The sequence below is a fragment of the Buteo buteo genome, chromosome 2 (assembly GCF_964188355.1).
Source record: "Buteo buteo chromosome 2, bButBut1.hap1.1, whole genome shotgun sequence".
NCBI classification, from domain to species: domain Eukaryota; kingdom Metazoa; phylum Chordata; class Aves; order Accipitriformes; family Accipitridae; genus Buteo; species Buteo buteo.
The window spans coordinates 31,270,469-31,298,331 of record NC_134172.1 but is presented as its reverse complement, the minus strand read 5'-3'; the positions used below and the strand labels follow the sequence as shown (position 1 = coordinate 31,298,331).

Below are 27,863 nucleotides of genomic sequence, written 5' to 3'. Positions count from 1 at the left end.
ACATAAGAGACAAACATTTTAATAGGGGGAAAACCCTATCCTACCGATAACAAAAATGTAGCTTTTATTTCATTACCATGCTGCTATGAGCAATGGCATACGTCCAGGGTTTTTTTTGGTTTCTATTGTTCTGCTTTGGTTTTCTGAAGTGTATGTTTGAAAAACCCATGAAAGCAGAGCTTTTAAAAAAATAAACATATGCTTTTATTTTCTAGTGCAAATGACTCTTAGTGGCTTACAGCTATCTCTTGTAGGGTTTTTAAAATGGCTTTAATGTTTATTCAGTAAGCTTTTATGGAACTCTTTTCACTGAAAACTACCTCTAGAACTACCACGGAAACAACCACAAACACACATGCACACACGCACGCATGCAGCCCCCTCAGTCCTGCAGAGTGATAGTGTGGGACATCTTCAATCATGTCTACAGCACCAAAAGGTCATGCTACACAGTGTAAGGTTAATGCAGAGCCAAGGTCAGAGAGCACGTCTTTGTACTGAACTGCTGACAAAACACACCATTCTCAAGCAGCTGCGAAATGTTTCTCTAAATAGTTTTGATGATATCTATTAATCACTTGACCCCTCTAGAGCCCATGGGTTACAGTTACAAAAACTTCATGAGAAGGCAAAACAGTAAATTCGTTGTGCTTATATTAGTGAAAATCTGTAAAACCTATCTACTGATTTATGATCAGTTTATTTAAAAACAAGCACTTTGCAGGTATATTCCAGTACTTCGTCTTCATTCATGGAGATATGACTAGACAGTTATTGCTATTCTGCAAGCTTTAAGAAAAATCAATCAAATTTATAAATAGTGTTAAAACTAATGAATTTGCACTTTTACATTAAACTCACAGTAAACTGTAAGCAATTTCTTGCGTTCATTTAAGGATGTGAATTTTGCCATGGAACAAGACAGAAGGTCTCATACAGGAAGCTTGATTATTGTATTTACACATAGCAATGTTTTTCACCATTTTAAGTCACTACTATGCCCTATTAGACTGACAATATCTTGTTAGCTATATTTTGGTTTTACTTAGATAAATTTCGACAGATTGGAAAAGCAGCCTTAATATTTACTGTACCAACCTGATGGCCTTGTGCAGCAAAATGACTATGGGAGAGCAGTGGATTTTGTGTATCTCACCTTTAGCAAAGCTTTCAACACTGTCTCCTTTTACCTCCTCATAGATAAACTGACAAAGTATGAGCTAGATAAACAGACAGTGACATGGACTTAAAACTGTCTGGACTGCTGGGCTCAAAAGGTTGTGATCAGCGGCACAAAGTCCAGCTGGAGGCCAGTGATTAGTGGTATATCCCAGGGCTCAATACTGGGGCCAATACTGTTTAATACCTTCATTCATGACCTGGATGATGGAACAGAGTGCACTGTCAGCAACTTTGCCATTGGGAAGAGTTCTTGATGAACGAGATGCTTGTGCTGTCATTCAAAGTGACCTCAGCAGGCTGAGAAAAATGGGCAAAGAGGAATCTCATGTTCAACAAAGGGAAATGCAAAAGTCCTGCCCCTGGAAAGAATAATCCCATGTAGGGGGTGTAGGGTGGGGACCATCTGGCTGAAAAGCAGCTTTGCAGAAAGGACCTGGAGGGTACTGGTGGACAAAAGGTTGGACATGAGCCAGCAATGTGCCCGGGAGGCAAAGGCAGCCAACAGCCCCTGGGCTGCCACTAGGCAAGTGCCACCAGCAGGTTGAGGGAGATGATCCTTCCCTACTACTTAGCACTGGTGAGACGTGGCTGGAGTGCTGGGTCCAATTCTGGGCTCACTGGTGGAACAGAGACATGCACATACTGGATTGAGTCCAGTGAAAGGACAGGAAGATGACTAAGGGACTGGTGCATCTAACATATGAGGAGAGGCTGAGAGCTGGGACAGTTCAGTCTGGAGAAGGGAAGGCTCTGTGGGGATCTCCATGTGTACAGATACCCAATGGAGGGGGAGTAAAGAAGACAGAACCAGACTCTTTTCAGTGGTGCTCATTTAAAGGACAAGAAGAAACGGGCACAAATTGAAATACAGGAAGTTGACAGTGTTCAAACACTGAAACAGTACTGAAGGACATACTTCTCTCCTTTGCTTAGTGTGGCCACTTCAGAAGTCTTTCAGTCTTTGGTTTCTGTAGAGGCATTCAACTGAGTATTATCCCCTTCAAACCCAAGGATCTGGGAATCTTTCCAGAGAAGGCAACCTGCAGGACTGCAGGTAACAAGGAGAGGAAGACTGAACTGGTTCCGTGGTGCTACCACTGTTCTGTGATAAGGACAAGGACTGAAACACTGGACAATACTTCCAGAGCTATCAATGTAACCTGTTTGTGATTCACAAAGCCTACACAAAGAAAAAACTACAGTTTTCTTACAGAGGCCTTAAAACATCTTTGCAGAGAATTGATAGTATCAGGTGATATATGTCATGAACACACACAAAAAAAACCCCTTATATATTAAAATTTGGTGTCTGTAACGTGACTTACACTCAACACAAAATTGCATGGCATCATGCAGTAAAAATTGTGCATACATGCTTTAGGCAGATTTGCAGTTTAAACCATAGGACAAAACAATAAACCTCTTATATCCACCAATATCATTATGTATCCTCTGTATGTGAAAGGCACATGTGTATATATTTACACACACACACAGACACACACACGTATATTCTTCATATGCATCTATAAACATATATATATATATACACACACAAATATAAGTTATGACAAACTGCTTCAGACCAGCATTGGGGGGAGGCCCAAAGAAGTAAAGATGAAATTTAATATGAGAAGAAAAAGGAAAAGGAATATTTGGTGGGTTTGGTGGGTTGTTTTCTAGTTTGTACACTAAATGCTAATAAATGGTCCAGAATATTGAAAATTGCCCTGAGCTTTGCTAGGCAGACAAAATACAGGGAAGCAGTGGATAATTTATAGAGCTGGCCAGAAACCAAAATGTTTTAAAATTTCAACAAAATGTGGAGAAATGTTTTAAGGAATATTTGGCAATTCCTTCCCCTGCTTTCTTTTTTTCCCCCAGCAAGCTTATTCTAGTCATTACCTTGTCTACATATTTAAGTGCCTGAGTACACACATACACACTAAGGAGAGTAGATCACTCAAACAAGATGAGAAATCCCAGATGCAAGCCATGGATATTCTCCATTTATACATAAAAGACAACCCCTTGGGGAATCTAACCACTCTTCAATTGCAAATGGTGCAGAGAAGATGTGGATCTTGATCCTGCAAACTCTTAAACATGTGCTGCAGTGTAAGCTGTTAAATACTCCAAAGAAGTCAAGTGTGTAAAGCTAAGTACATAATTTAGTTGCAAATTGAAGGTCTTAAAACACTGCAGAATGTATTGCTTTTAAAACTTCCAGTATTTTTTTCCTTTAGCAATACCACACAGAGCAGGAAGAGATAATCACAGCTTCAAAATCTTTTAGCAGAATTCTTGTAAAACCACAGATTACACTCAGAAGGGGCAACTGTCATAACCTTTATGTTCACAGATGCCGAAAAGATGCTGGTGGTCTAGGGATTATCTTCAAATACACAAAACTAAGGCTCCAGTCAAACAGTGGGACGCTTGTTCTTAGTGTAGCAGCAAGTCTTGAAACAGAGAGGTAGGTAAAAGCATCACTAAGAGTCACAGAGCTGTAGAAGGGGAATTCCTAGTTTTACAAACCAGCAAATGCAGTATCACTAAGTTAAATCTGCGTCATCAAAGAGGAAAGATGTGAAATAAGGTCTGACTGATTATACTGGCTTTGCAGAGGGCTTAGAGACTGAATGTTCTAACTTCAGTAAACCTGCTGTTAATGGCTTGTGGACTTTAAAATGACCCTTCATCCTCAAAATACAGATGAGGGGGCTTCTACATATGCAGGGGTACTCTGAAAAGAGAAGCCAAGGAGGTTGTCAAGGACTGAGTGGGAAAGAAATGCTACAGAGGACATCTCCTGCTTAAAAATATGTTTTTAGTTGTAAGACTGTCATTACACACAAGGCAAATAATCATCTTTTTGCCTCCCCTACATTATCTTTCTTCTTCTTGATTGACAGTCCCTTTTCCTATGAACAAGTCTATATCACTATGTGGACAAAAATGAACAGATTTTAAACAGCCTGTTCCTTTGTAACACATGTAAGCTCAGACCAGTCTAAATACAGCAGAATGAAGCAAAGGAAATGTTTCATGGTATTGATTACTTTTAACTCTGAGTATCTTCACTTCTAAACAATAATCACTTTAGGTTAGTAACTAAACAGATCACATTTGCTTTCTGACAGTTAAAGAACAGCATTGACCAGGATTATTAATCTTTTCACCTAAATGTAGAGGGCATCAGCTTGGAATAGTCCTGGTGGGACACAGTAGATGTGTTTGAGATACATGTTACCTGTCAATCTGTATGTGAAGCTTTAAACTGTGATATTTTACATTTTCACAAGGGACTCATAAGCATTAATCTCCATCACATTTCAGGGCAGGTTACGAAACAAATTTCTGACAGGTGTTTGAAGACTGCTGAAGATATGAGAAGTTTTGTTATCCAGTGTTTTTCATTAGCTCCTGTTTTGATTTTATACTTGTGGACTGTATTTTGAATTCATGACAGTAGATCCTGCAGAAGTATTATATGCAATGGAAAACTAAAACCACACAGGCAGGGCTGAAAGAAAACCCACTTAAATGCAAAGCCTTCTCTCCCTAATTACTGGAACTGTATTAAAATCGTGTAAATCCTATGACCAACTTTTACCAGCACAAAGTCATGTAGTTCAGTGGGGACCCACCAGTGTAACTGGGACTATTACAACACCCAACATTTTTCGTTCTTTTCAAGATTTCTCCCCCAACTTGCCTTCAGACATTGCTGTAGTATAACAGCAGAATTTGCTTTTTACAGTTTTTTCTGGTATCTTTTGTGTTCATTTCATCTGACAGTTTCAGCAATGACCTGCTGAAAGCATTCTCCAAGACCATGGGTGGTCTTTGAACCACACAGCAAAGGAGTTGAAACCTAAACAGTATTACAGACCAACAGGCCTAACAGGAGATTATTAGTAATAAGATACATTTATTTAATTTTATATTTTCATACCTCAGGCTCATAAAGAAGGACACTTAGAATACCAATAGTAGTAGGATGCTCTACTACTGACAGTAACACAATATTTCTGTAGCTCCTTAAAGCACAGCAGCTCAAAGCTCTTCCAGCTGATGAATTTCACTTAATTGAAAAATGAGACACAGCAGGAAATAGGACTGTGTTTTACCTGCACTAGCCTTTCTACTGCTGACAGAAAAGACACAGAGATTCATGGCTTTGTTCTGTTTACCTATCAAAATTGTCAGGCATTTGTCAAAACCTTATTTCTTCATCAGAAAGAGCATGAGCTGCTGACATGTCTTCTGAATATTTTCAAGTTTGAAGGAGTGTTGTATGATTCTAATTAGATGAGGACTTGACTTTAGTAATTATGTCAAGGACATCCATCCTGTAAAATAAAGTATTACAATTCTAGCAATGGCACTCAATATCTTCCTCTTTATCAGTTTTATATCCACACATGTACATTGTTTAATACATCCATTTATTTAATAATTAGTTTTATTGAACTAATACGTTGTTAATTCTAGATAGAATTCAGAGTCTTATATATCTTTATAAAATATTTGGTGCATTATAAAAATACCACCTATGACATCAGATTAAAGATAATATCTTCTTTACTGCAAAGGAGGTAAGTTGCACCAACAGGTTGGAATAATGGGACTTTACTTAAGCGATGTGAAGACGGCGTTCACCCTTAACTCACCCACTTACATGTTTTCTCAAACACAAACAATACCCTACCAAATGTAACAAGTTAATCATCATTTCCCTTTGTTCGGACCATAGATGTAAACATAGCAGTTCTGAAGCCAGACAGCTACGATACAGCAAGAGTGCATTTTTAACTGAAAATATAAGAAATTGTGTTATAATCATGGGTTTTGGGGAATGATTAAGGCAGGGACAAATGTCTACAGATTGTGTAGGAGAGGCAACTTGGGGGAAGCTGATGCACTACAGCCTTGAGCTAGCTGGAGAAATGAAGTAGCTGGTTTCTTTGGTTTTTTCAGTAATAGTACCATCTCTGCCTAAATTGTATTGCAGAAGTTACCATTTTATTCATTCTTGACCTATGTAGTCATTAGAACAAAACTTGTATCATAAAGATGTCACAAGGATTTATTTTTTCCCCACTGACCATTTGGCTTTCATTCTCAGATCTACTTACAATCTATTTCTAAATGACAAAACTGAGATGATTAACAGTATTAAACATCAGAATACAGAAGTTACATTTTCTTTATCTTTACCCAAAGCACTGTCTCCATAAGTCGTCTCATTATCCCATACAGTTCATATCAGAATTCCTAACCACAGAGGAAGAAAGGTAATGGAACAGAAACTTCAAATTATAGTAAAACTGAAGAGAGTACTTAAATCAACATTATGCCAGAAAGACGTTCAATTAAAAAAAATACATAGCATTTTCCACAGTTCCTTATACAACCAATAAAATGTGAATTAATCTTTTAAACTAATCTAATTGAATTAGATTAGTTTCTCCCTTCCATTTTCAGCTGTCTTCTGTAGGAAACTGAAGCTTACATATCTGTACTGTTATCAATATACCTGTGCTATTTTGCATAGGTTTAGATTTGATCCATTACCTATAAAGCAGATTGCCTTCTGGCACTTAATTCATACAAATGTTGACACCTCATTACGAAAAGCTACCTTTTAAAATTTTATTTATAAAATTTTACATCACATAGGGAAACCACTTAATAACCTCTTCCTTTTTCCAGAATAAGATTTTCCTTGAAACAGATTCCTGACTGCAGTTTCAGACCTCTATTTAAATTACTTAAAAAAGGCTTTTGCAATTCTATGCTGAGATTTTTCTATATTTATTTTTGCTCTCCCTTTCAGAACCTCTCTGTAGAGTTTTCCTTTCTCAACATTTCTGTTTCTTCCTACTGTTAGCTTCAAAACCTGAGGTTCTTTTGAAATGTAATGTTAAATGCACATTGACAATTCAGATCTACTCACTTCAGTTGTTGAAATAGGTGTGCAAAAAATAAACCCACTGCCTTGAACAAACTTGCTGACAGGAAGATCGGGCAACCACATAAAAGAGTTTTAGTCCAGAGGGATCCATTGAATACTCAAGGGACTCTTTCCAATCTCCACTAACAAACTTATGAACTGTAGTGATAGCCGAAACTATAATGTTCCACAGGAAGGTACGTGGAGAGAATGAGGGATGGAGAGAAACCAAATGAGAGCAATTCATGATTCCTTGCAGTAGGGAATTGGTTGAGATCACTGCTTTCTATTTCTCTATTGTTTGGGTCATGTCTATATCCTAGGGTATCTCATTAACAATGGGACTGAAAGAAAAATCTTTCCTAACCTCAAATCTTGTGATTTGTGGAATATTGAAATTATGAGCAAAACACCCCAAGCCAGATCTTGGAGAAATCAGTACCACTTTGCCTCTTTATCATCGGTTTCTACAGAGATTCTAGTAAATAAATTTTCTGTGCAGTGTTTATGGAATCTACATCTTGTAAATTTGTTTTAATTAAGAAACACTTTGCGCTAGTAAACTTATCCAGTTTAGTCAGAAAATCTGGGAAAGTAAATAAAGTATAAATCTGACAAACTTGTAAAATTATAAACAGACCTGAGGCTGGAAGCTTTGCTGTGATTTCAGTGCCTGGCAGTTGAATGGTCCTCCTTTCCTTGGATACAGAAGTGTGAATATACACATGCATATACTTTGGAAAGATCTGGATGTTAGAATCAAATTCAGTCTCAGGTAAAGCCTATGCAAAGACTGTCACCTCTCCCAGGGGCACTGAAACAAGCCATAGGAACTACTAATGTTGACCCCAACCTGCATTGGTTTGATTGGGGATTTTGTTAGTAGCTTGGCTTTGCTTTTCTTTTTCTCTCTTCAGATGCCCATGACTGATCTGATTCAGAAATACTAATTTGAAATTTTCAGGCTGACCCTCACTTTAGCTGAGGTTGGCTTGTAACTTCTCTCCTTTCCCCCCCTGTAATACTTCCTAGTATTACCTGGGCAGACTTCTCTTCCCACTCCATTTAGATCACAGTTTCTCCAGCCTCACACTTTTATACCCTTTCCATTTTAAGACACATTTTTACAACTCCAAAGTAGTAAGGGTCCAGTAGTAAGGGTCCATATGCACGTTTAATCTTAAACTCAAAGTCTGCCTGAAGTCAATTAAATTATGTATCTGTCAACTAGGGAGAAAGAAAAGGTATAGATTCACAAGCCATCTAAGGTTTCCCATGTAAATCTGGCAATGGTTAGGTAGCTGCTTGCCTTGTTATTTTATGTATCCCTATTTCTGTACTTCCACCCCTTGCTAAAGATTAAGAACATAAGAAAAGTCAAACCGTATAGCTCAGTACCAGTGCCTGAGAGTGACCAATACCACATTGCTAAGAGAAAACAGAACATACAAGTTAAATAATTCCTTGTCCTGTTCTCAATTTTCTCCAGTCTGATGCTTAGCGCTTCCAGAGCCAGACACTGTAGCTGCATCATGTTTAACACTTCTTGAAATTAATAGCCCTCAAAAGAGTTCAGTGTCATTAATTTAGCACCAGGCTTTTAAATCTGGTGTACTGAAATAGTATGGTAGTGGATTTTCACACTGTTTGATTTTTTGGAAATCCAACTAGCAACACTACCTTGCACAGTTTTGTAAAATAGTTTTTGAACATTTTGTTTATTACTGCTTCAAAACAAGGTCTATGCTTTGTTCCTGCGAAGAGATTTCTGTCAGATCAAGTCATGCTCTGTTCTTTCAACCACTGTAAAAACCAATGATGTTAACCTAAAAATTCAAATGGCCAAACATCAGAGAGGAAAGTTAACAGGGCACCAGACAGAGATTGTCCTTCCAGTTTCTTCAAACTACAGATGATAAAAAACATTTTCATCATTCGCTGTGCCAAGAAAGTGCTATCTGCAGTGAGATATCTTACTCCTATCCAAGAAAAATACATAATTTTATCTGGGGAACAGACAGGAAACTTATTTTCCATAAGTGTGAGGCAGGGGGAATCTGTGTTCCTCTAAATACTTGTTTAAAGCCTCAATAAAGCCCAATGGGAATTGGGAGGGGGGGAAAAAATCACATCTGCTTTTCTCTGTGAGAACACTTCTCAGTTTCTTCTTACTGTTTAGATATACATGAAAACAGGAATTCTGGGTGAAATCCTCAGCAAAAATCAGTGCAACTCCACCCAGCTAAAGCTAATTGATGATCTGTGCTTCTGCTTCTTTAAAGTGCATGTGACCTTACCATCACACATTTTATTAAATAAATAAATATTGCCTTTCTCTACAATGCAGGCAAAGGCCTAAGGAAAGACACAGACTAACTTAGCATGGTAGTCAAAGCTGAGGAAACCCTACTCATGTGCTTCCTTCATGATCCTCAGTTGTGAACTCCCTCCTCCAGTCAGGGACCAGACCTTGTCGTAAAACGAAGCCAGAGAATGTGCTTTTTCTGCTTTGGTGAAAACATCTTTTCCTTGCTGAGCTAGCCACAGTTTATTTATTTGTATATTCAGTGTTGTCAGTTAACCACTGAGTGTGGATAGGATGTACCTTTTATCAGGGGTGCCATGTCTGTATTTGGACACTGCCAGGATTTGGCTTCTCCATGATCTTACTGACTCCCAACCTAGTGAGCTGGTTCCACATATATGGTAAAAGCTAGGAGGAGAAATGATAGGCCCAGAAAGACAGAACATAGCCCTTAGCACTAGGATGTCGGAGGTTTGATTTTAAATCCCCCTTCTTCTTGAGGAATGTCACTAAAACACGTTTTAGTCTTTAGAGGACCAAAGCCTTTGATGCTAACAAAGGTAATCCGAGAATTTGAGAAAAAAATTTCATTATTTGTTCATCATCTGAATAGGTTATATATTTTAAGAATATTTTTTCTCACCTGCATTTTAGTAGAGCACATAATTTAGTCAAGACTTTTACCCAGTAATGTTAATTTTTCTTTGACAAATAACAAAAATAGTAGTGCAAATACAAACCGGCTAAGGACAGTAAGACTAAGAGTATGAAGTACATGGTTACCTACAATATCAATGCTTTGGACTTTACTCAAGTAAACTTTATTCTATATAGGCTGAACAATTAATTCCATGTTTTTTCTACTTTTTAAAAATTACAATTTACTAAGCTGTACACACAAAAAAACAAACCATGGGAGACAGAAAGAGAAGAAATAATATGTGACAGTTGTATCACATGCAAGTGATCAATGTAATTACATGTTAGTGCCACAGTTCAGTATGGGTAAACCAAAGATTACTCCATTAATATTCCACCAGCTGAGGGACTTTCCATGACTTCAAAATATTCTGGAACTTTCTGAGTAAATACAGCTGATAGACCTTTGAGTTAAGTTTCAAGCCATTATGTAATAAAGGATATAAAACCACTTGAGAACCATATAAGAGTAAGGGGCTGATCCAAAGACAACTGAAGTTAATGGAAAGCCTACCACTGATTTTATTTGGCTCTTAATAACACCTGGAGATAGATTTCCTGTGATTTATATTAGACCTCATACTGCTTTTCCAAGCCAAGTTACATTAGATTTTTATACTGAAGTCCTTTACCACATAAGTTGAATATAGTATATACAAGAGTCAAATATGAAAGAGAATTACGAGCTAAAACCTACTAAAGATGTCATTACTTCTGAAAGCTAAACAGACTGTCAAGACTGAGTACATTTACATGGCAGTTTAAAAAATAGCCTCTACAAATTTTAAAAGCATTTAGAAAAACAAATGCCACTCAAAAGCCATGCAGTTTTCAGAAAAAGCTGCCACCAGGGTAAACATGAGCAAATTTAACCTCTTGTAATGCTGTGATGTTAGCCACAGAATGACCAAAATAAATAAATGCATATGACCATTACCGATTCTCTGTTTCTATTTATTTGGTGGCAAAGATAGGGATGGGGGATGTCCCATCCCACTCGGTGGGCTCAGAGGAGGTGAACCTTTAGATAGTCTGTTGCTGCACACAGGAGTCATGACAATGACTCAGGAGGGACAGGGAAAATTTCAACACCCCGTTTCGCTCGGTGAATCCCAGGGCAGGAGTCATGACAATGGCTCCTAAATGCTCAAAATATGTTTTATTTAACATTGACTTATAAAACAAGTGTGGCTAAATTTGGCATAACAGACACTTGACACCTAAGAGCCGTAGCAAAATATTCCTAACAACAAGGTAGGAGGAAGAGAAGAGAGAAGAAAGAGAAAAAAAGGAGAGGTAAGTATCACCACCCTTGGATCCAGTGAGGAAAGGGTCTCGTAGTAATTGTCCTGATTCCTCAGGCGGTGGGCGTGCGCCTCTTGGTCCCTCACAGGGGATAGAACCAAATATCTCATTCTGAACTGGAACTGGTAATGTGTCTTAGTGTGTCTTCCTGTCTTAGTGACATTTCAGGACATTAGTTTCAGAGCTGTTAAACCACGTTTTTAAATAAATGAACCTCAGCTAAGTTAAAAGTCACACAACCCACAATTTGAAGGGAAGATTGGAATTTGACTTTAAGGACAAAATTCATTAGATTAGACAAAGAATGTTAACAATTTATTGATCAGAAAGAACAAGTTCACTTACCATTCACATACATGAACTGGCACTATCAAAAAGAAATTATTATTACAAACAGAAAAACTAAAAACATTAAAGGGCAACTGCAAGAGAACTCATCCTTCTCTGATGCTTTTGGATCTGCGCAGAGCTGTGGGCTATCTCTCAGCCATCTGTACCTTACAGGAGGGGTGTTATCTGCTGAAAGCAACTCTTCCCAAACATTCAGCACTTGGCATTACTACAATAACCCTTTGAAGCTCTGCAGGGAAATTCCTCCCAGCTTCCAAGTTCTGCTCACAGCTTTATTCAGAGTTATCATCCATGCTCTATCTCTGCACTGATAACAAATACAGCAACATAGGTTTAAAGGGCTTTTTCAGATTTACCTTGCCTACAATAGAGACAGGCTTAATGGTACAGCACAGAGGATTCATTTAAGAAAGACTTCCATTCATACTCTTAGCTACACAGTTTCAAAGAAAAGGCTTATAATAAATCAGATATAGTGGGCAATTTTAGTTTAAACTCAATCAGATTCTTCTCTAATTGTTTACCTTAGTTTAAAAAATATCGCTAAGAATCTCTAAGTATCAAAGCCGGGGATTCATTTTTCAGGACACCATCTACCCACCCAGCTGCTACCCTCAGCTCTCAACCTCTGCTTCCCCTCTCTCTGTACCAGCATTCACACTAATTACTTATTATTCCAAGTAGCCTACCACAAGCACTGCCTTTGTTCTAGGTGATCCCCTTATTTACCTTTAAGTTTAGGGCTTGGGTACGACTACAAAAAGCATTTGTGGCTTTGTCTGGAGCCAAATACTTTTAAAACTCAAAGGTGATTTCTTATTTCCAGTTCACACCTGAACAGCTCTGCACACTTATTTGTGAATGTACGTATTTTGGCTAACACTGCTAATTGTTCTTCCTGACTTAGTTACCTAAAATACTAAGGCTATTACTGCTTTATCTTTAATCAGCCTGCTATCCGCTTGCCTGCTGCCCACTCTGGACTGTACCCCCAAATGCAATTTGAGATAACGTCATCTTGTTAGATACTGTATAAGACGTGTATTTCATATATATTAAGTTAATGATCTAAGGTGCACTGTTACAGAGATCACACTACCATGCTGGCAACAGAAGTGACAGATGAAGTCAGAAGTTGCTGTATTGGCTGCATTTATGAGAAAGTTCCCTTTTTTCTCTTTCACATTTATTCTAGGATTCCTGTTATGCATACATGTACACTGGAGCTGCACAGTCACAAACTTATGCAGATAACCATTAAACCAGAACAATCTAGTTGCAGCAGCAAGGACTTAGCATCAGCAGAGCCACCTTCTTTTTCATTTGAATTTTTAAACTGCTGCAATGACTCTATTTTCAGCATTGCCCAAGTCCCTGCTCCTTGTCATCCAACACGCCTGTTTTCTCCGATTTATCACTATGCTCTTCCCTCCCTAAGAAGTCAGTCCTGAGTCAGCAAAAGCACTTCTAGTCAGGCTTCATTCAAAAAATAATTTATTTCATTCATAGACGAAACTTAAGAATCCACCTTAAATTAAATACATATTTAAAAGCTTTACTGAACAGACTGAGATTACTAAACTGGAATTTAGCCTTGGAATAATTTTCAAAACCAACCCTACATCTCTCTTTCTTTATTGTTATTCATAAAATCCACTCTGGGATATACTGCTCTGTGCCACAAGTGTCTAAATGCTCCCTAACATTGATACCATTGCTCCCTGTATTGTGTTTTCAGTTGAACTTTAAACTGTTTACAATGGTAATGACTTGGACTAAATAATCATTTATAGTATCTTAAATTCTTCCTCCATTCGACAGTCTTGGTTTTTCCTCCCAAACACCCTGCTACTTAATAATATGTACATACAAAATTGTAATTTGACTTCATATTCCATTGTAAGTGAAAAAGGTGTTTCCAGTCATGCAAACTGATTTTACATTGCCTGTGATTTACTTAATTAAAACTATGTAAATTACTGTCTAAAACTTTCTGGAATTGTAACCTGCTGGAAAGACCTAAACTCCTATTATAAGCATGAGGCTGCCCTAGAATTATTTTCATTTTTCATAAATTCACTGTCACTGACACAACTCTGTCATTGTGAGCGCCAAGTACTACTTTCGGCAAGTTGTCAGCTCTTTTAACCACAATATGCTCTTGCTCTGCTGTCACTGTAAGAGGCTACAAGGCTGATAGTAGCAGAGGGAGCTGGCAGAGGAAAACCAGTGCAGAAAAGATGAAAGGTATCTTTACTTCAGCAGCCCATATTGCCACCTCTTTGGTCTCCTGCATGATCCATGATGAAAGGTGTTAATCCTCCTGTAAATACCACTCTGTCATAACTAGCAGGGGTCAAAGAAGTAGCTCAAAGTTTAAATTTTGTCAAAGCTTCTCTCATCTCTCTTTCTAGGTCCTTATTTTGTAATTTGTTTTGTAAAATACCTCTTTCTTTCCTTTTGTCTTCTTTACAAACACGCAGTTTGGGAAAAAATAAAAATAAACCCCAAACTAATTTCAATAGTATGCAACTTTTCAGGACAAAGGTTTATCAGGTCCGGTAACAAATAACCCAGATAGTTGACTAAACAATTAAGACAAGTCATTGTTAAAATTTCCCTGAATGCTTAGGAGAAAAGTATCTGCCTCAGAGAACTGACAGGAATCCAAGACTCTGAATTCAACTCTCAGGCTGTGACAGCAATTCCTTTTAAAAACTCGCTGCTGTCATGGAGCTGAACTGCTTCCTGCAATGAAGAGGCTCAGGGTGTGTGAGCAAAAGAGGACTGAGGTTACCCACACAGTGCTGCTGTGTCTCTGCCTCGACTCCAAGCCCGGACAACGTCCTTCTGCGGGGAAACCTGCTCCGCAAAGAGCCACCCAGGTCAGTACCTCCTGGAGGCAGTCCTCACTGAACGTTTTACGCTTGCAGATGTTCAGTGGATGGCAGTAAGCTGTGTTTTAGTGTCAGCAACATTTCTTTGATTTAGGTCTACATATCCTACAGAGAATGTGAAACATTTCTGTGGATTGCTGTACACCCTGGTGTGTGCCAAGTAGTCCAGTGCCTGCACAACCTCAGGCCTACAAAGAAAAATACCAGCATTACCAGATCTTAAATGCTGAGATTTGTCCTCTGCCAGCCATTTCTGAAGAGAAGCATGTCCCAGCAAGCCTTGAAACTTGGGTGCTTGAAACTGTTAAATATTTGCTAAACTCATTCTGCATTAATGGTATCAAACACAGCAGGTTGCAATTACTGCTAAAGCAGAAGTATAAAACACTCTCGGGTGATCTAAGGAAACGGCCAAAGGATTCACAGCAAACCATTTGAAACTGGCTCTTTTTCAGCACTTTACTGCACATTAGAAAATAAATGCGGCTAGGGGCCAGAGGACAGTAGGACGTTGCTCCTTCGTGACGTCGGCCAGCTTCGGGTCCCTCCGGGATCCAGAAAAGGATCCTCACAAAGCCCCCGATAAGAATCACTGCGTGTTTCGGTTGTTTTCCTGCTGAAAATCTCCCCCACGGAGCACCCGCCCAGAGGATGCCCAGGCGCACACAGGCACCGCTGCCGCCCGGGGCCCGCGCCCTCCGCGCCCCGCCTGGGCGCAAGCCGTAGCCGCCCGCCGCCGCCCAAGCGCCGCCAGCTGACACCCCCACCGCGACGCCCGGCGGGGCCGAGCCGAGCCGAGCCGAAGCCGGCAGGGAAGGCGGGCAGAGGGCCGGGCCCCGCCGCGGACCCCCCCCGAGGGAGGGGCTGCGCTAAGGCGCGGGGTGGCCGCACGGAGCCGCCAGAAGAGCGCGGCGGCGCCGCCCGGCCCGGGAGCGCGGCGGCGGGGCGAGCGGGGCGGCGGAGGGGAGCCGAGCCCAGCCCAGCCCAGCCCGGCCGAGCCCGGCCGAGCCCAGCCGAGCCGAGCCGGGCGGGCGGCCGGCCGGTCGGTCGGCGCGGCGGGGCCATGCCGGGGGCCGCCCCCCCAGCCCGCCGCCTCTGGCTCTGCGCCGCCGTGCTGGGGTGCCTGGCGGCGGCGAGGCCCCGCCGGCGAGGTAAGCGGGGCCGGGCCGGGCACCGAGAACGGGCGAGCGGCTGCAGGCGGGGGCATCGCCGCCAGCAGGTGAACGGGAGGGTGCCGGGGCGGGCGGCTGCTGCGGGCGGCCTAGCGCAGAGAGGGCAGCGCTTGCCCCCGGCCCTTTGGCGGGGAGCGTTCTCCTTCTCCCGTCCCAGGGAGCGCCTCGGGTCGGGCCCTTCCCCCGTGCCCGCACATCGCTTGTTTTCCAGCCGGATAGCTACATCTGACTAGTGTCGCTGGAAGGGGCTTAACTTTATGAACTGACAAAACAGGAATTGCCGTTGTCACCGCGCACCTGCAGGGAAAACCTTCCCGGTGAAACCCGAGGACCCGCTCTCTCTTCCTCGCTCTCTTCTCCCTGCGCGCTGGAGCACGTGCGGTGCGTTGGCACGCTCTGCCCTGGGACCGCTGAAAAATGCTTTGCAAAACCTGGGCAAAACCCGTATCTGTATTGTTTCAAGTTTCTGAGAGAAAGTCAGCGTAAAGAGTAGATACAATTGCATATTACATTGAGAACTACTAGGAAATGCTCGATAAGCATATAATTTACATTTTTTTTAAAGGTTATGCAACTATTTACAACGTTTACAAAGCACCCCTTAGGGCGTGGACAGGAGTGATTGGAAAGCGTTTTAACACCCTTTTGAATAAGGTTATTTATCAGGATGTATTAATGTGTGCGTGTTGATTCTATTTTCTTCATTGTTTGTGTACAGGAGCGTTCCTATTGCTGTTCCATTGCATTGCAATACTGTCATTGCTACAGCGTTTGTGATCATGTGCTTTTATATGTCTCATCCAAACAAACGGCATCTTTTAGGTAGTTACAGTCATTTTTATATTTTGCTTTAAAAGTGTTACCCTAAATAATTAGTTTAGGATAACTTCCTCCAAAAAGTGAACTTATATTTTAGCATTTGGGAAGAGTTTAAATCCACAAATACATCCGAGCACTTTTGTTAAATGCAGTCCTAGTTCTAGTTTCTGCCTTGGGATGTTGATATGCTGCATCCTTTGCAGACAGTAGATGCAAGAAAAATCACATTGAGGATCAGAGTGGGCACTGACTAACGGCACTATTTGTTTATCTGTAGTCATTTGCCAGACCCTGGCCTTTGGACAGCAGGAGATATAAACTGCTAAGCTGTGGGTACCTGAGGAACTGAGTTGCCAGTCCTGCCACTCTGCCCTTGCCTGCCTGTATTCTGCAAGTGGCTCCTTTTCCTGTCTCTGCTCTGGTTTGCGCCCAGCAGTCCTCAGTCCCTGACTGCTCTGTATGCTGGAAACATTATGGACAAATGGAAAATCGTCGGCCCCTATCTGCACATGGATTGGAACAGAGATGTGAACGGGGAATTGAAAAGCCCTTCCTTTGTGGAACTCCTTTTCCACCAGAGTGCCTCAGAGGCAGTCATCAGGAGCCACTTAAATATCTCATTGTGGAAAATGAGCTCCTGTGTTGATTTCAAGAACCAGTGTGACTTTTGGTTAAAGTGTGGTGTTCAGAGTACCTGTTACCTGACCCAGTCATGGTACAAACTCCAATGTGTTGGCAGAGATTTTGTCTGTATCTTTTCCAAAAGGCTCATCCACCGGCACAGTGCTATCCTTGTGTTTAAGATGTTGCAAAAGTTGAATTCTTTTCCCGCTTAGGGTCACATTTCTCAGTATCTGGCAGGACCAAGTAGCTCTGGGGTGGATCCAGGAAAAGCTTACTGTATTAACTCTGAAGACAGTCAGGAAAAAGCAAATATGGAATCAAATTCTTCCTGGCATGCAGAGACCTCAGTTAAAGAACAGTAGAGAGCCATATACAATGTATAGGATGTTTCTGGAAACAAGCACAGAGTAAGAGAAGTAAACTCAAGTTCTAGGGAAACAGCTGGATATTTTCCCGTGATGGATTGCTTTTTCAGCAGACAGTATGTAGTATCTGGACCTCCAAACAAAATGTGAGAGTTTGACTTTCTAGAAATCAGTCTCCCCTCACAGCCTATCGCATGTGTCTCTGCTAGGTTAGGTTAAACCAATGGTGCACAATCCACAAAGGAGGCTGAACTTCACAGTCTTAATTCTCAAGTATTCGTTTATGTATTTTATAATTAGAATTTCATTATTCTAAAGCAAGTATTTAAAGTTATTAAATCACTAATATACTTAAAGGTCCAAAAAGAAATAATTAAAAAGAATATTCCCATATATATGGAAAGATTTCCATCAAGAATAATCATGCTTAAATGATAAATTCTGTTAAAACTAACATGAGTTTTCATTTTTGTGTTAGAGATTGTGGATGAAGTCAACAGTAGCACATACAGCTTCCCATGCTTTAATGTTCCTCCCATACTAGGCAGAGCTGATAGGTAAACGTGGCCTGTAGGTAGCACTTTCAAGTTACCAGGCCCTGTTTTCAATTCCTTATTTTTTTGCCAGCCTTGACTCATTGGGCTGAAAATTGCTGCATGTTAGACACAGGCAAAGCTTTTCTGGAGCATTACAGCAAAATCGGTATTCATCATTCTGAGAATGAATTTTGAAAGAATGCTTATATCAAAATTACTCTTTTTAATACATCCTGAATAAGGAAATCATTATTTCAGTGGAAAATTTGGCCAACTCCCCTCTTAAATGCCTGTGATTTCAGCAGATCTGGTCTGCAGGAATAACTTTTTAACAGAGAACACAACATTCTTGTGTATGTGTCCATACATATGATAGTTTTGTTTCTGCTGTTGCTAGAGTTAGACAGCACATCAGTTACACTCAGATGTGTAATAAAATATTTTAATTTGTATTATTGATGATGGCAGTTATTTTCAGTTGTTTTGCAGAATGGGTAAGGAAAAGAAAAGAAAGAAAAAAAAAATCAAGCAGTGTTACACACAATATGAGATTTCCAAGCAATAACTATGGAAATATTAGCATACTTCTAAAAAGAAAGGAAGAATGCACAAAGAGCTGGGTGACATTTTAAAGTGATGTGCATAATAAGAAGAAATGTATAATTTGATCTTTAGTGGAATTTACAAGTGAGTACCATCAGCTGTTTTAAAGATCTATCAAACGATGATCTAATTAAACTGTGGAGGAAAAGAAAATAAAGACTTGTCTCATGTCTAGCTTGATTTATTAATGGAAAAGGTAACAGATACTAATTGTTTCAGGAGTGATTCAGTTACAGGAAAGAAAACTAATGAGGGTGCTATATGAAAGGGAGAATTCCAATAAAAAATAGAAGACAGGAAGAAACTTTCACCATGGTTCATAAACTGCTTGTGCCGTAGCTTGCTTGGAAAACATTTCAATAATACACATGACTGACCTGTGATTTTTCAAGGGCTTTTCTTCAGATTCCAATGAAGGATAAATTCTCAATAAGGTCAGCTTGTATGGACACGAATAGCCTACAGGCTACTACAAGCAGCTCAGAAGCACAGTGGTGGCACAGTCAATCACATTGACTTCCATCTGCCCTTAGAGGATAGAAGATAAAGCTATTGTTACCTGCCTGGGTAGCCTAAAGCCGTATCAGATTAAATCTTCGGGTTTTGAAAGACTATAGGATTCTCATGCTGTGCTTGAAAGACATGAAGTCTGTTCTTTCACTGGGGCATCTTCTCCATTTAAAAGAGGGGAATTACCTGAATTTGAAACTGTTTTATAATTGTCGTTATCTGGACAATGGCATGAAAAATGTGGAAGATAATGTATTATTGCATGATTTGAACCAAAATATGTTTGTAATCAGTGACACAATTACACCATGCAAAATATGGGACAAATACAGAAAAACCTGGGAGTGAAAACTGAAAATTGGAGTATTAATATTCAAAATGTAAGATCATAGAGCTTTGCAGATGGCTGCATTTTTTTAATTCATTAGTAGCATAGTAGAGGCAAGAATTAACTGTGTCATGTAATATAATCTGAAATTACATTCACAGTCAGCATCAGTCAGTATCCATTTTTAAAAGCAAGATAAATAGATATATTTTAAATCTTATTTATTTATAAACATTATCTGATTTTTTTTCCCATACTTTCACTTCCCAAGCACATTCTTGAGCAAGAATGGCCATTCAGTACCTTGCATGCAAATATGCCATTAGAAAGAACTTTTACCGTCACTGTCTTTGACAGGATTCAACTCAGCTGCCAGATCAGATTCAGAAATTCTGACATTCTGCTTGATTTCTGAATGAGTCTGGATTTTAAAAAAGACTGTCGTAAAGCCTTCTTCAGATTCTGATCCTTCATTTTACCTGTCAGCAATTTTGAGATTTTTTTTGAGGCCACAAGGTCACTTAGATGTCCCAAAATACGTTTGGCAGTTGTCTTTATTAAAATTTAGCATGTCAGTCATGCAAATTGTCTTAAAATGTATTTCTAAGTATCTACCCATTTCCATACACACTTGCTATGATCAGTGTGTATACATGCAAACTGTATGCAACTACCTCTCATCCATTTGAAGGAACTCTTCATTTCATGCATAGGAACCCTGTAAAGTGGTAGCCTATTTACAAAAGACATAATCCTTACTCCTCTTGAGGTGAGATTTGGATCCTCTTGTATATCTGACACCCCATTTTTATTCAGGTTGTTAGGTTTCATAAACATCAGTGGAACTAAAAAGTCAAAATCCAGAGAGAAAGTATAAACATAGTCCTTTTCACTGTTTTTACATCTAGGGTAAATGCCTAATGTGGTTATTAATTTACATTTGTTGTCCACTTAAAGAAGGGAAGGTTACCACGTGATGAATTCTATTAAATTTTAGAGTGCTAACATACCTATTTGTTGTTGTTACTAAGACTTCAATATATTTTTCAGTAAAAGTAGCTTCACATCATATTGTGATATCTCCATATTTTCCTGTTAAAAATACTTACCATCTTTTCTAACATACTTATTAGGCATTCCATCTTGATACTTGAAATACTCTTGCTCCACAGTTCTTGAATGCTCTCCTGGTGGGCATCAGATCCTGCAGAGCCCTTACCGAAGCATTGATTTTGATTCATCCCACCTCCAGCAGTCAGCTATTCAGGATTTAATATGTGACCATTCCCTAACACCAGGATGGTATCGCTTTATGATTTTTGACAAGCCTGCTGAGATGCCGACCAAGTGCGTGGAGGTATTGTTACAACTCATTTGATTATGAGAAATACATATTTTTTCTTAAGAATTTTTCGGTAGGAGGTGTAAAAAAAGAATACGGTTACGGAGACTGATGTGGAGGAGTACAGAGTACCTATTCTCACTAAATACTTAAGTATATTAAAACGTGTTAACTGGACAGTTAGGTCTTAAGTGTTGAAAATTTTACAGTGAATGGGCAATAGCAGAGGATGATAAATTACATCCCTTTTCGAGCACTCAAAAACTGTCATTTGTAGTCACTGCTAAAGAAGATTTTCTCAGTGGCAGCGTAGCAGGGATATCATGTTGTAAAGCTGCAACTGTGTGTTGGTCAGTCTGTTTGGAAGGCCATGTGAAAGCCGTATAAAGACTTGGAGCCACATGAATCCAGTAATCGTGGAGCTTTTAAAGTGAGCGTATTAGGGAGAAGAGATTACTCCTAAAATGACTTGAACTAACAGAGCTAACTGAAGATTAGTTGCCTTGTCATCTGCAAGTCCCGTAAGACTCAAGAATTACATGGAATATTTAATACTTCAGACTTGTAATGCTTTATTTTTGAACGTAACAACATCTCTGTAATTGTTATATTCTAAGGTGGTATATCTTTTTAGTTTCCCACTTTAACACATTTCCTTGTTTAAAAAAAAATAGAAATGTCATTAGAATATTTTACCTGTGATTTTTCTAATGAATTGAAATTGCCTGGTCACAGTTTCTTAAAAAAAAAAAAAAAAAAAAAAAAAAGCCCAACAATGAAACACTTTTAAAGGAATACAGAACAGTTAAAACATACTAATAAAATTAAATTGAGTTTATAGCAGGGCCTCTTATTTTATTTATTTATTTATTTATTTACTTAAGTTTAGTTTTTATTAATTTTTTACAGCAGTATAAAGCCACTGAAGTACCTTTAATGTGCAGGTGACTCAAGGACTCAGAAAGCTGTGTTGCAGAGGCTACTGTTATCCAGGCTTTCATACTGCAAAAAACTAGCAAAAAGTATGATTCCTGAAGAACTTCCTTTCAGTTAGATTTAATACAAACAAATTAATTAACTAGTAGTATTTTTTCAAAATGGATACTTTCTATGCAAAGAACCAGCATGATAAACCAGGGGAAAAAACAATGTGTTTTTCAGAACAGAGGTTAGGCTAGCAAGATACCTGCTCAGATCATCTAGGAAAGTTTTAGAAATCTGACCGAAGTTCTCAGTGCTTAGTAAGTATTTGGTAAAAGTAGGCTACCATCCTAATACAGAGGAGTCCAGATGATTACAGTTGGAAAGAGATTGATTCAAAACCTCTTCAGCAAATGAAATTTATGCATTGACATCTGCTTCTTTGCATCTGTTGACAAAAACAAGACATTTATTTTGAAATCTCAAAACATTAAAACCAAACTAAAATGGATGTCTTGTTTGGGAAGCTTCCTTCTTTCTTTCCCTTTAGGAGAACTTTTATTATAGCTATATTTAATCCTTGTCAAAGATTCAGACTCTGATAAGCAATCCATCCCATTAATTCTGTCTGTCTGATGGATTGATGGTGGGCTCAGATATTCTAGATTAAGAAAGAAAAGTGTACTTTTGAGATGAGTAGTTGCTTAATGAGTCTGCAGCAGTCTTTAGACCAAGAGGTCTAAAGACAAGATGATCTGAGACCTTGTTTCACTATCAGGTCAAAGAAAGGAATACTTGATACAATGTATGAAGGAGGAGAGGTTCTCAAAATCTCACAATTTCAGATTATAGTTTTCATGTAAATATTTTCCAAATTCTGACTTTAACACACCGTGTCCTTCTAGGTGTTTGTCCTCAGTTTGCCTTCTGCAGCACATGAAAGACAGGAGGTGATCTTTAACTCATTCTGGTAACCCAAGAGCCAGATTCCTTCTTTGTCTCCTTTTCTCAGGATTCATTTTTCTGTATTCCCCTGGTAAACTCTGCTGTATGCTAAATCAGACTTAGGCTTCAGTTACCATGATTGGTGCTACTGTTAAGCTGTGACCTGCGTGGCAGCTTCCTTGGCCTGAAGACCTCACATAGCCACAGTGGTGAGGGGTGAAGGAGACTGTTCCACAGCGCACTTCTCAATCCGCGAGGAAAAGCACTGAACAAGGCTTTTGCTTGCAAGGGAGGGAACAAGAGCCCTCTTGAATCACCTGTTGAACCAGCATCTGAACCACAGACCTTGTGAAGCCCACTGCTTTGTAAACACCAAAGGATTTAGGGTTGCTACAAACTCACTGTGCTTGTTACGGGTGGTTCTACGAGCATATGTATTTCTAAAGGTGGGGAATTGAAAGACAGACAGGGCTTATCGGGTGTCCTGCATTTTTGGCTAGGGCTGCAAGTCTGTAACCTTGCATCAGCTGGCCACATCTCTGAGAAGTCCAGGAGGTTAGCTGAGCCTTCAGTCCATGGCAAAGGGCAGATAAAATGTGTCAGCTTTAGCACCTTTAGTTGATACTCAGTGTAAGTATGTTCTGCCCTGTATTTGCTGTGCTCTGATAGCGTTCACGCAGTCAGTTACTGAAGGTTAATGGATGTATATCACTAAGCCATAACACAACTGTTAGCTTTTTCGGGCAAAACACTCAGGTGTGGCTCCCAGTTAAGTTCTTCAGGCTTTAAATTATAGCCTGTCTTTAGAAACACAAATTCATCAGACTCAAGGACTTGAGTCTCTTTTGTGTGTATTTGTATTCAACCTTGAGGAGGAAAATAAGCAAGCCCTCAATTATACTGTCTAAAGTTTGCTAAAAGCTCATGCAGGAAATTAATTGAATACATATGTACCTGTCATTAAAGCACAGCAACAGTTTGATATAGCATTAACCATTTTCTGATGTTTTTCTCTGGTGCTGAAGATGAATCACTGTGGTACTCAAGCCCCTGTCTGGTTGTCTCTGAGGGAGTCAGAATCCATGCCTGGACCTGGTGAGATCAAACAGTTAACGGCTTGTGCTACGTGGCAGTTTTTCTTCAGCACTTCAAAAGACTGCTGTCTTTTCCGAATCCCTGTCAGTGTGAGGAACTGTGGAAATTTCTTTGTTTACTTACTGCAGCCCACCCAAGGATGCATGGGGTATTGTGCAGAAGGTGAGAAAATGCATGCTCTAACTCAGCTAAGTGTGTGTGTTTATGAGTAAGTGTGTTTCTCTGATATTGGGCTGAGAGGAAATGTCTGGAAATACTTATACATGCTAAAATTTCTTGCAATCCTTACTTTTAATATTGATACTATAGAAAAATGATTTGGTATGGTAAGGTGCGTTCGCACTACCCCTTTTTAACTTACGTTTAGCACTCCAGTGTTGTTCAAAGCCCAGAAACTAAAGAATTGAAATCTTCCATATAATATAAGACACATCTAGAAGTCAAAACTCAGAGTATCTGCAATGGCACTCATACTCTGCAAATACCCATTACTGAATATACGTAAAGTTATGTATCAGAGTAAATTTTGTTTAAGAACTTGACCACACTGTATTTTTATCAAATATTGTTTAGCATCATCAGGTATATTTTTCTTACTGTAAATCTTTTATCATCTTTCTGGAGAGTATACACGTTGTTGCTAGAAGAAAATTCAACACAGAAATGCTCTACTGATAAGTACTTTATTAGTACTATGAGAAAGAGCTGAAGTGGAGTCGTTTTGCAATGCCCTGTGTTGTCTTGGACCCTTGTGCTGCAAAAGTGCATTGGTGTTCACAGCTCAGAACTTCAGTATTTAGTTATTCATGCCAGATGTTTTAGATAACTTAAGGAAAGCATGGTTAAATCCTTACAGATATAAATACTGTGAAATAGTGACAAATTAGTGTAGTCGGAAATTCTTATTAGCTTGTATAACACACTGTTGTGAAAATACTAGCAGTATTTTTATGCATCATGTACTGTATTGCTCTAAATAATATATCCTCTGGTACTGACAGCCTTCAAAAGTTTAATAGCAGACTATCAGTGGGTTTTCTGGTGCTTTATTGGCCCATCACTATACCTTTAGGTCCAATTGTTAAGACATTATCCAAGGGTTTATTGACAGAAGAAAAATACAAAAAATGGGGCATTTCAGCATGCAAGTGACTGAAGCAGTGAAGAACTCCTGCACTACAGAACTTTGCATTTACTTCGGATGATGGCTTATGAAGAGGAAAGAGGATATAAAAACCATAGGCAGCCAGCTAGCAAATTTTTACTGCCTCAAAACAAAGTAGGCAAGAAACATAACTCTGGTTTGGCTCCGCTGAATACTGTAAATCTGAAACACATTTTGAGTTTAAAAGCCCTCTCTTAAGATGATGTTTTCGTTCGAAGTGTATTGTACTCTTGTGCTGCTTTTCGTATCTAGGTTACCATGTGTACTGTGTTTTCTCTTTAACACTTGATAGCTGTAAACACTTGATGCAAATTTTCAAATAGTCTCTTTTCTACATGCTGAGGAAGTCAAATGTATCACTGAAATGTGGAACATCAAAATCTGCTCTTCATTCTTTTTGCTGAATGGGGTTTTCAGTGTTGCTGCTGCCCTTTTGACTTAGTTTGAGTGGAGTGACTAACCTCTTTCTACTCCTGTTACAAATGCACTGGTATTTTCATGTTTAATCAAAGTTTCACTTTTTTTTTTTTAGAATGATATTCAAAGTACCAAACAACAACAGTGCACAAGCACTTTTTCTTAGGCCCCTGTAGGAAAGATGATTTTTTTTCAAAGCAGGTCTGCACTGAATTTGGCTGTCCAGGGTTGCAGTTATTGAATAAGCATTCAGATGTGGATTTGGGGAGACAAAATAAATATTCAAGAGAATAGTTTAATTCCTTTTTATTCACTAAGAACCCCTATAAGTATTGGCTGGGTACATCTGCAGTAAAAGATAGAGGTGGTACTATGTCCTGTATCCTTCCTCCTAGGTATAGCCAATCTACTTGTGATTTCCAACACAAGGCTTTGTACTGACTGGTACCATAATTGTATATGGATTGGATTACAAGACTGCTTCTGTTCTGCTAATTTACACTTTCATTAGTGTCTTGTGATATTTGGTGTATTTTTAACATAGGGCATTAATTTAAAAGCATTGGTGTGCATACTCTGTATGTATGTGAATATACAATTTAAGAACAACTTGTAGTTCTTTCAGATGCAAAGCCACAGACCTGTGATCCTGAGGGAACGGAATTTCAAGGCATCTGTAGCAGTGAGTATTTTGTTTTGATTTTCAAGTTCTTCTCTGCATCTATGACCCAATAATGTCAACATTTAGTCATATTCTGTCTTGAACAAAAACATGTTCGTGTTATCAACACTATTGCTCAGTCTGTTGCAAAATGAGCAATTTGGAGGTGATTTCAGACCTTGGATTACAAAAGTACTTTCTCAGTATAATGTTCAGAATAAGTACCAAAATATTAAGAAGTAATTTTAATAATACTTATTTATAGATACTTTGATTCTTTGGAAGTCAAATATAAGATGAATCTACAAATCATACTGTTGCTTATTCTGTTCCTTTTTTTTTTTTCTTTTCTCTCTCCCCTCCTCCCTTTCTTCATAAGTAGAGAAAATATTCTTCTGTCAGGCAAATTCCCTTGTATGTTGCTCTCTCCTGTGTGGTAAAATAATTAGTTGTATTTTATTCCCTTGGTTTTGTTGGTTGTTTTTTTACCCTCTTCAGCACCTTCCTATAGGCTAGAATATAACCAAAGGCTGATAAAGAATTTTTTGTCCTTTTAACAATTCATAAAAGGAACATACACATTTTCTCTGATTCTCTAAGTAATAATGTAATGTTTCCACATATGAAAAAAATAGTATTAGTGTATTAATTGGCAAAATACATGTAAATGTCATTTCATCCGATACTGTTTTTGCACAAACCACACTTCTGTTTGACTAGGTAACCTGGCTCCTTCATCATCTCCATCTGTGTCACCACCACTACCAGCCGTTCCTGAAGTTGTAGCGGAGCTGATCGAAGGCAGCATTTACCTAAGGTGTACCTTTGGCGTTCCTTTTGCAAACAGCTCAGTCGGATTCATTGTCATTTGGTCAAGACTTTCTCCTGAAGGTATCAAAGAAGAACTGAAACATGAAACTGCAGTTCATACGTTCTCACTTCTAGAACTAGATGGGATAAACGTCAGACTTGGAGACAGAGTATGTTAAAACATAATCTCTTTGTATCTTTGTAAATATGGCTCAGTAGACATAAACAGTTGTTAGAAACAGAGTTCCAGCATGCTGCTGTATAATTTTCCTTGGCAGAAGCATACTGCCTCTCGTTGTTGTTTACACTAACAGTGCCCATATGAATGTGGAAATACCACAGAATATATCACTAATTCACTGTCGTTAAGGTTTTGAGACTGTCTCAGTACAGTATAGTGTGCCTCCAGGAGATAAACGTTTATTCAAGTTGCATCTTCTTCACCCTCTACTGTGATTCTGTTTGATAGTGTAAATGAAGAGGATTTTTGGGTGCAACTGCATCTAAGTGGGAGGCTCTAAGAGCCACAGGTTGTGAGAAGCTGTGTTGTTGATTCATTAGACAGATATCTTTTCTCTGAATCAGTAATGAGCTGCTGCTTGATGGTTTTGTCTCTAGGATCGGATTTAAATGGTTTAATCTCTGCCATCAAAAGCAGTGGGAGTACCTGCATTACCTTCCATGGTAGCAGAATCAAGACCTAGGCTCTCATGGTAACTTTGAGAAGCTTAAGCATTGGAAAGTCAATAAGCTTTCTACCTGTATATACCAAAATACAGGTTAATTTTTCCTGGCCAAAATAAAAACCCAAAAAGCACATGGTTGGTGTGTGTGTGCATGTGTGTTCAAGCC

The 27,863-nt window shown here is 39.2% G+C and overlaps 1 protein-coding gene across 4 annotated transcripts in view; it reads left to right on the top strand.

Moving 5' to 3' along the window:
* The first annotated feature begins 15,637 nt into the window (after positions 1-15,637).
* VWDE (von Willebrand factor D and EGF domains) overlaps positions 15,638-27,863 on the top strand; it is a 42,657-nt gene continuing 30,431 nt past the window's right edge. For 2 of the 4 annotated variants that reach the window (XR_012653423.1, XR_012653427.1), the window contains exons 1-5: positions 15,638-15,849; positions 20,828-21,012; positions 23,889-24,120; positions 26,157-26,222; positions 26,922-27,181. Coding sequence is in view for 2 of the 4 variants with exons in the window: in XM_075049986.1 (XP_074906087.1) it covers positions 15,762-15,849; positions 20,828-21,012; positions 23,889-24,120; positions 26,157-26,222; positions 26,922-27,181 (831 nt within the window). In the remaining 2 variants the exon portion in view is untranslated. The remainder of the gene's footprint in view (positions 15,850-20,827; positions 21,013-23,888; positions 24,121-26,156; positions 26,223-26,921; positions 27,182-27,863) is intronic. The other 2 variants (XM_075049993.1, XM_075049986.1) reach the window with 2 other exon arrangements.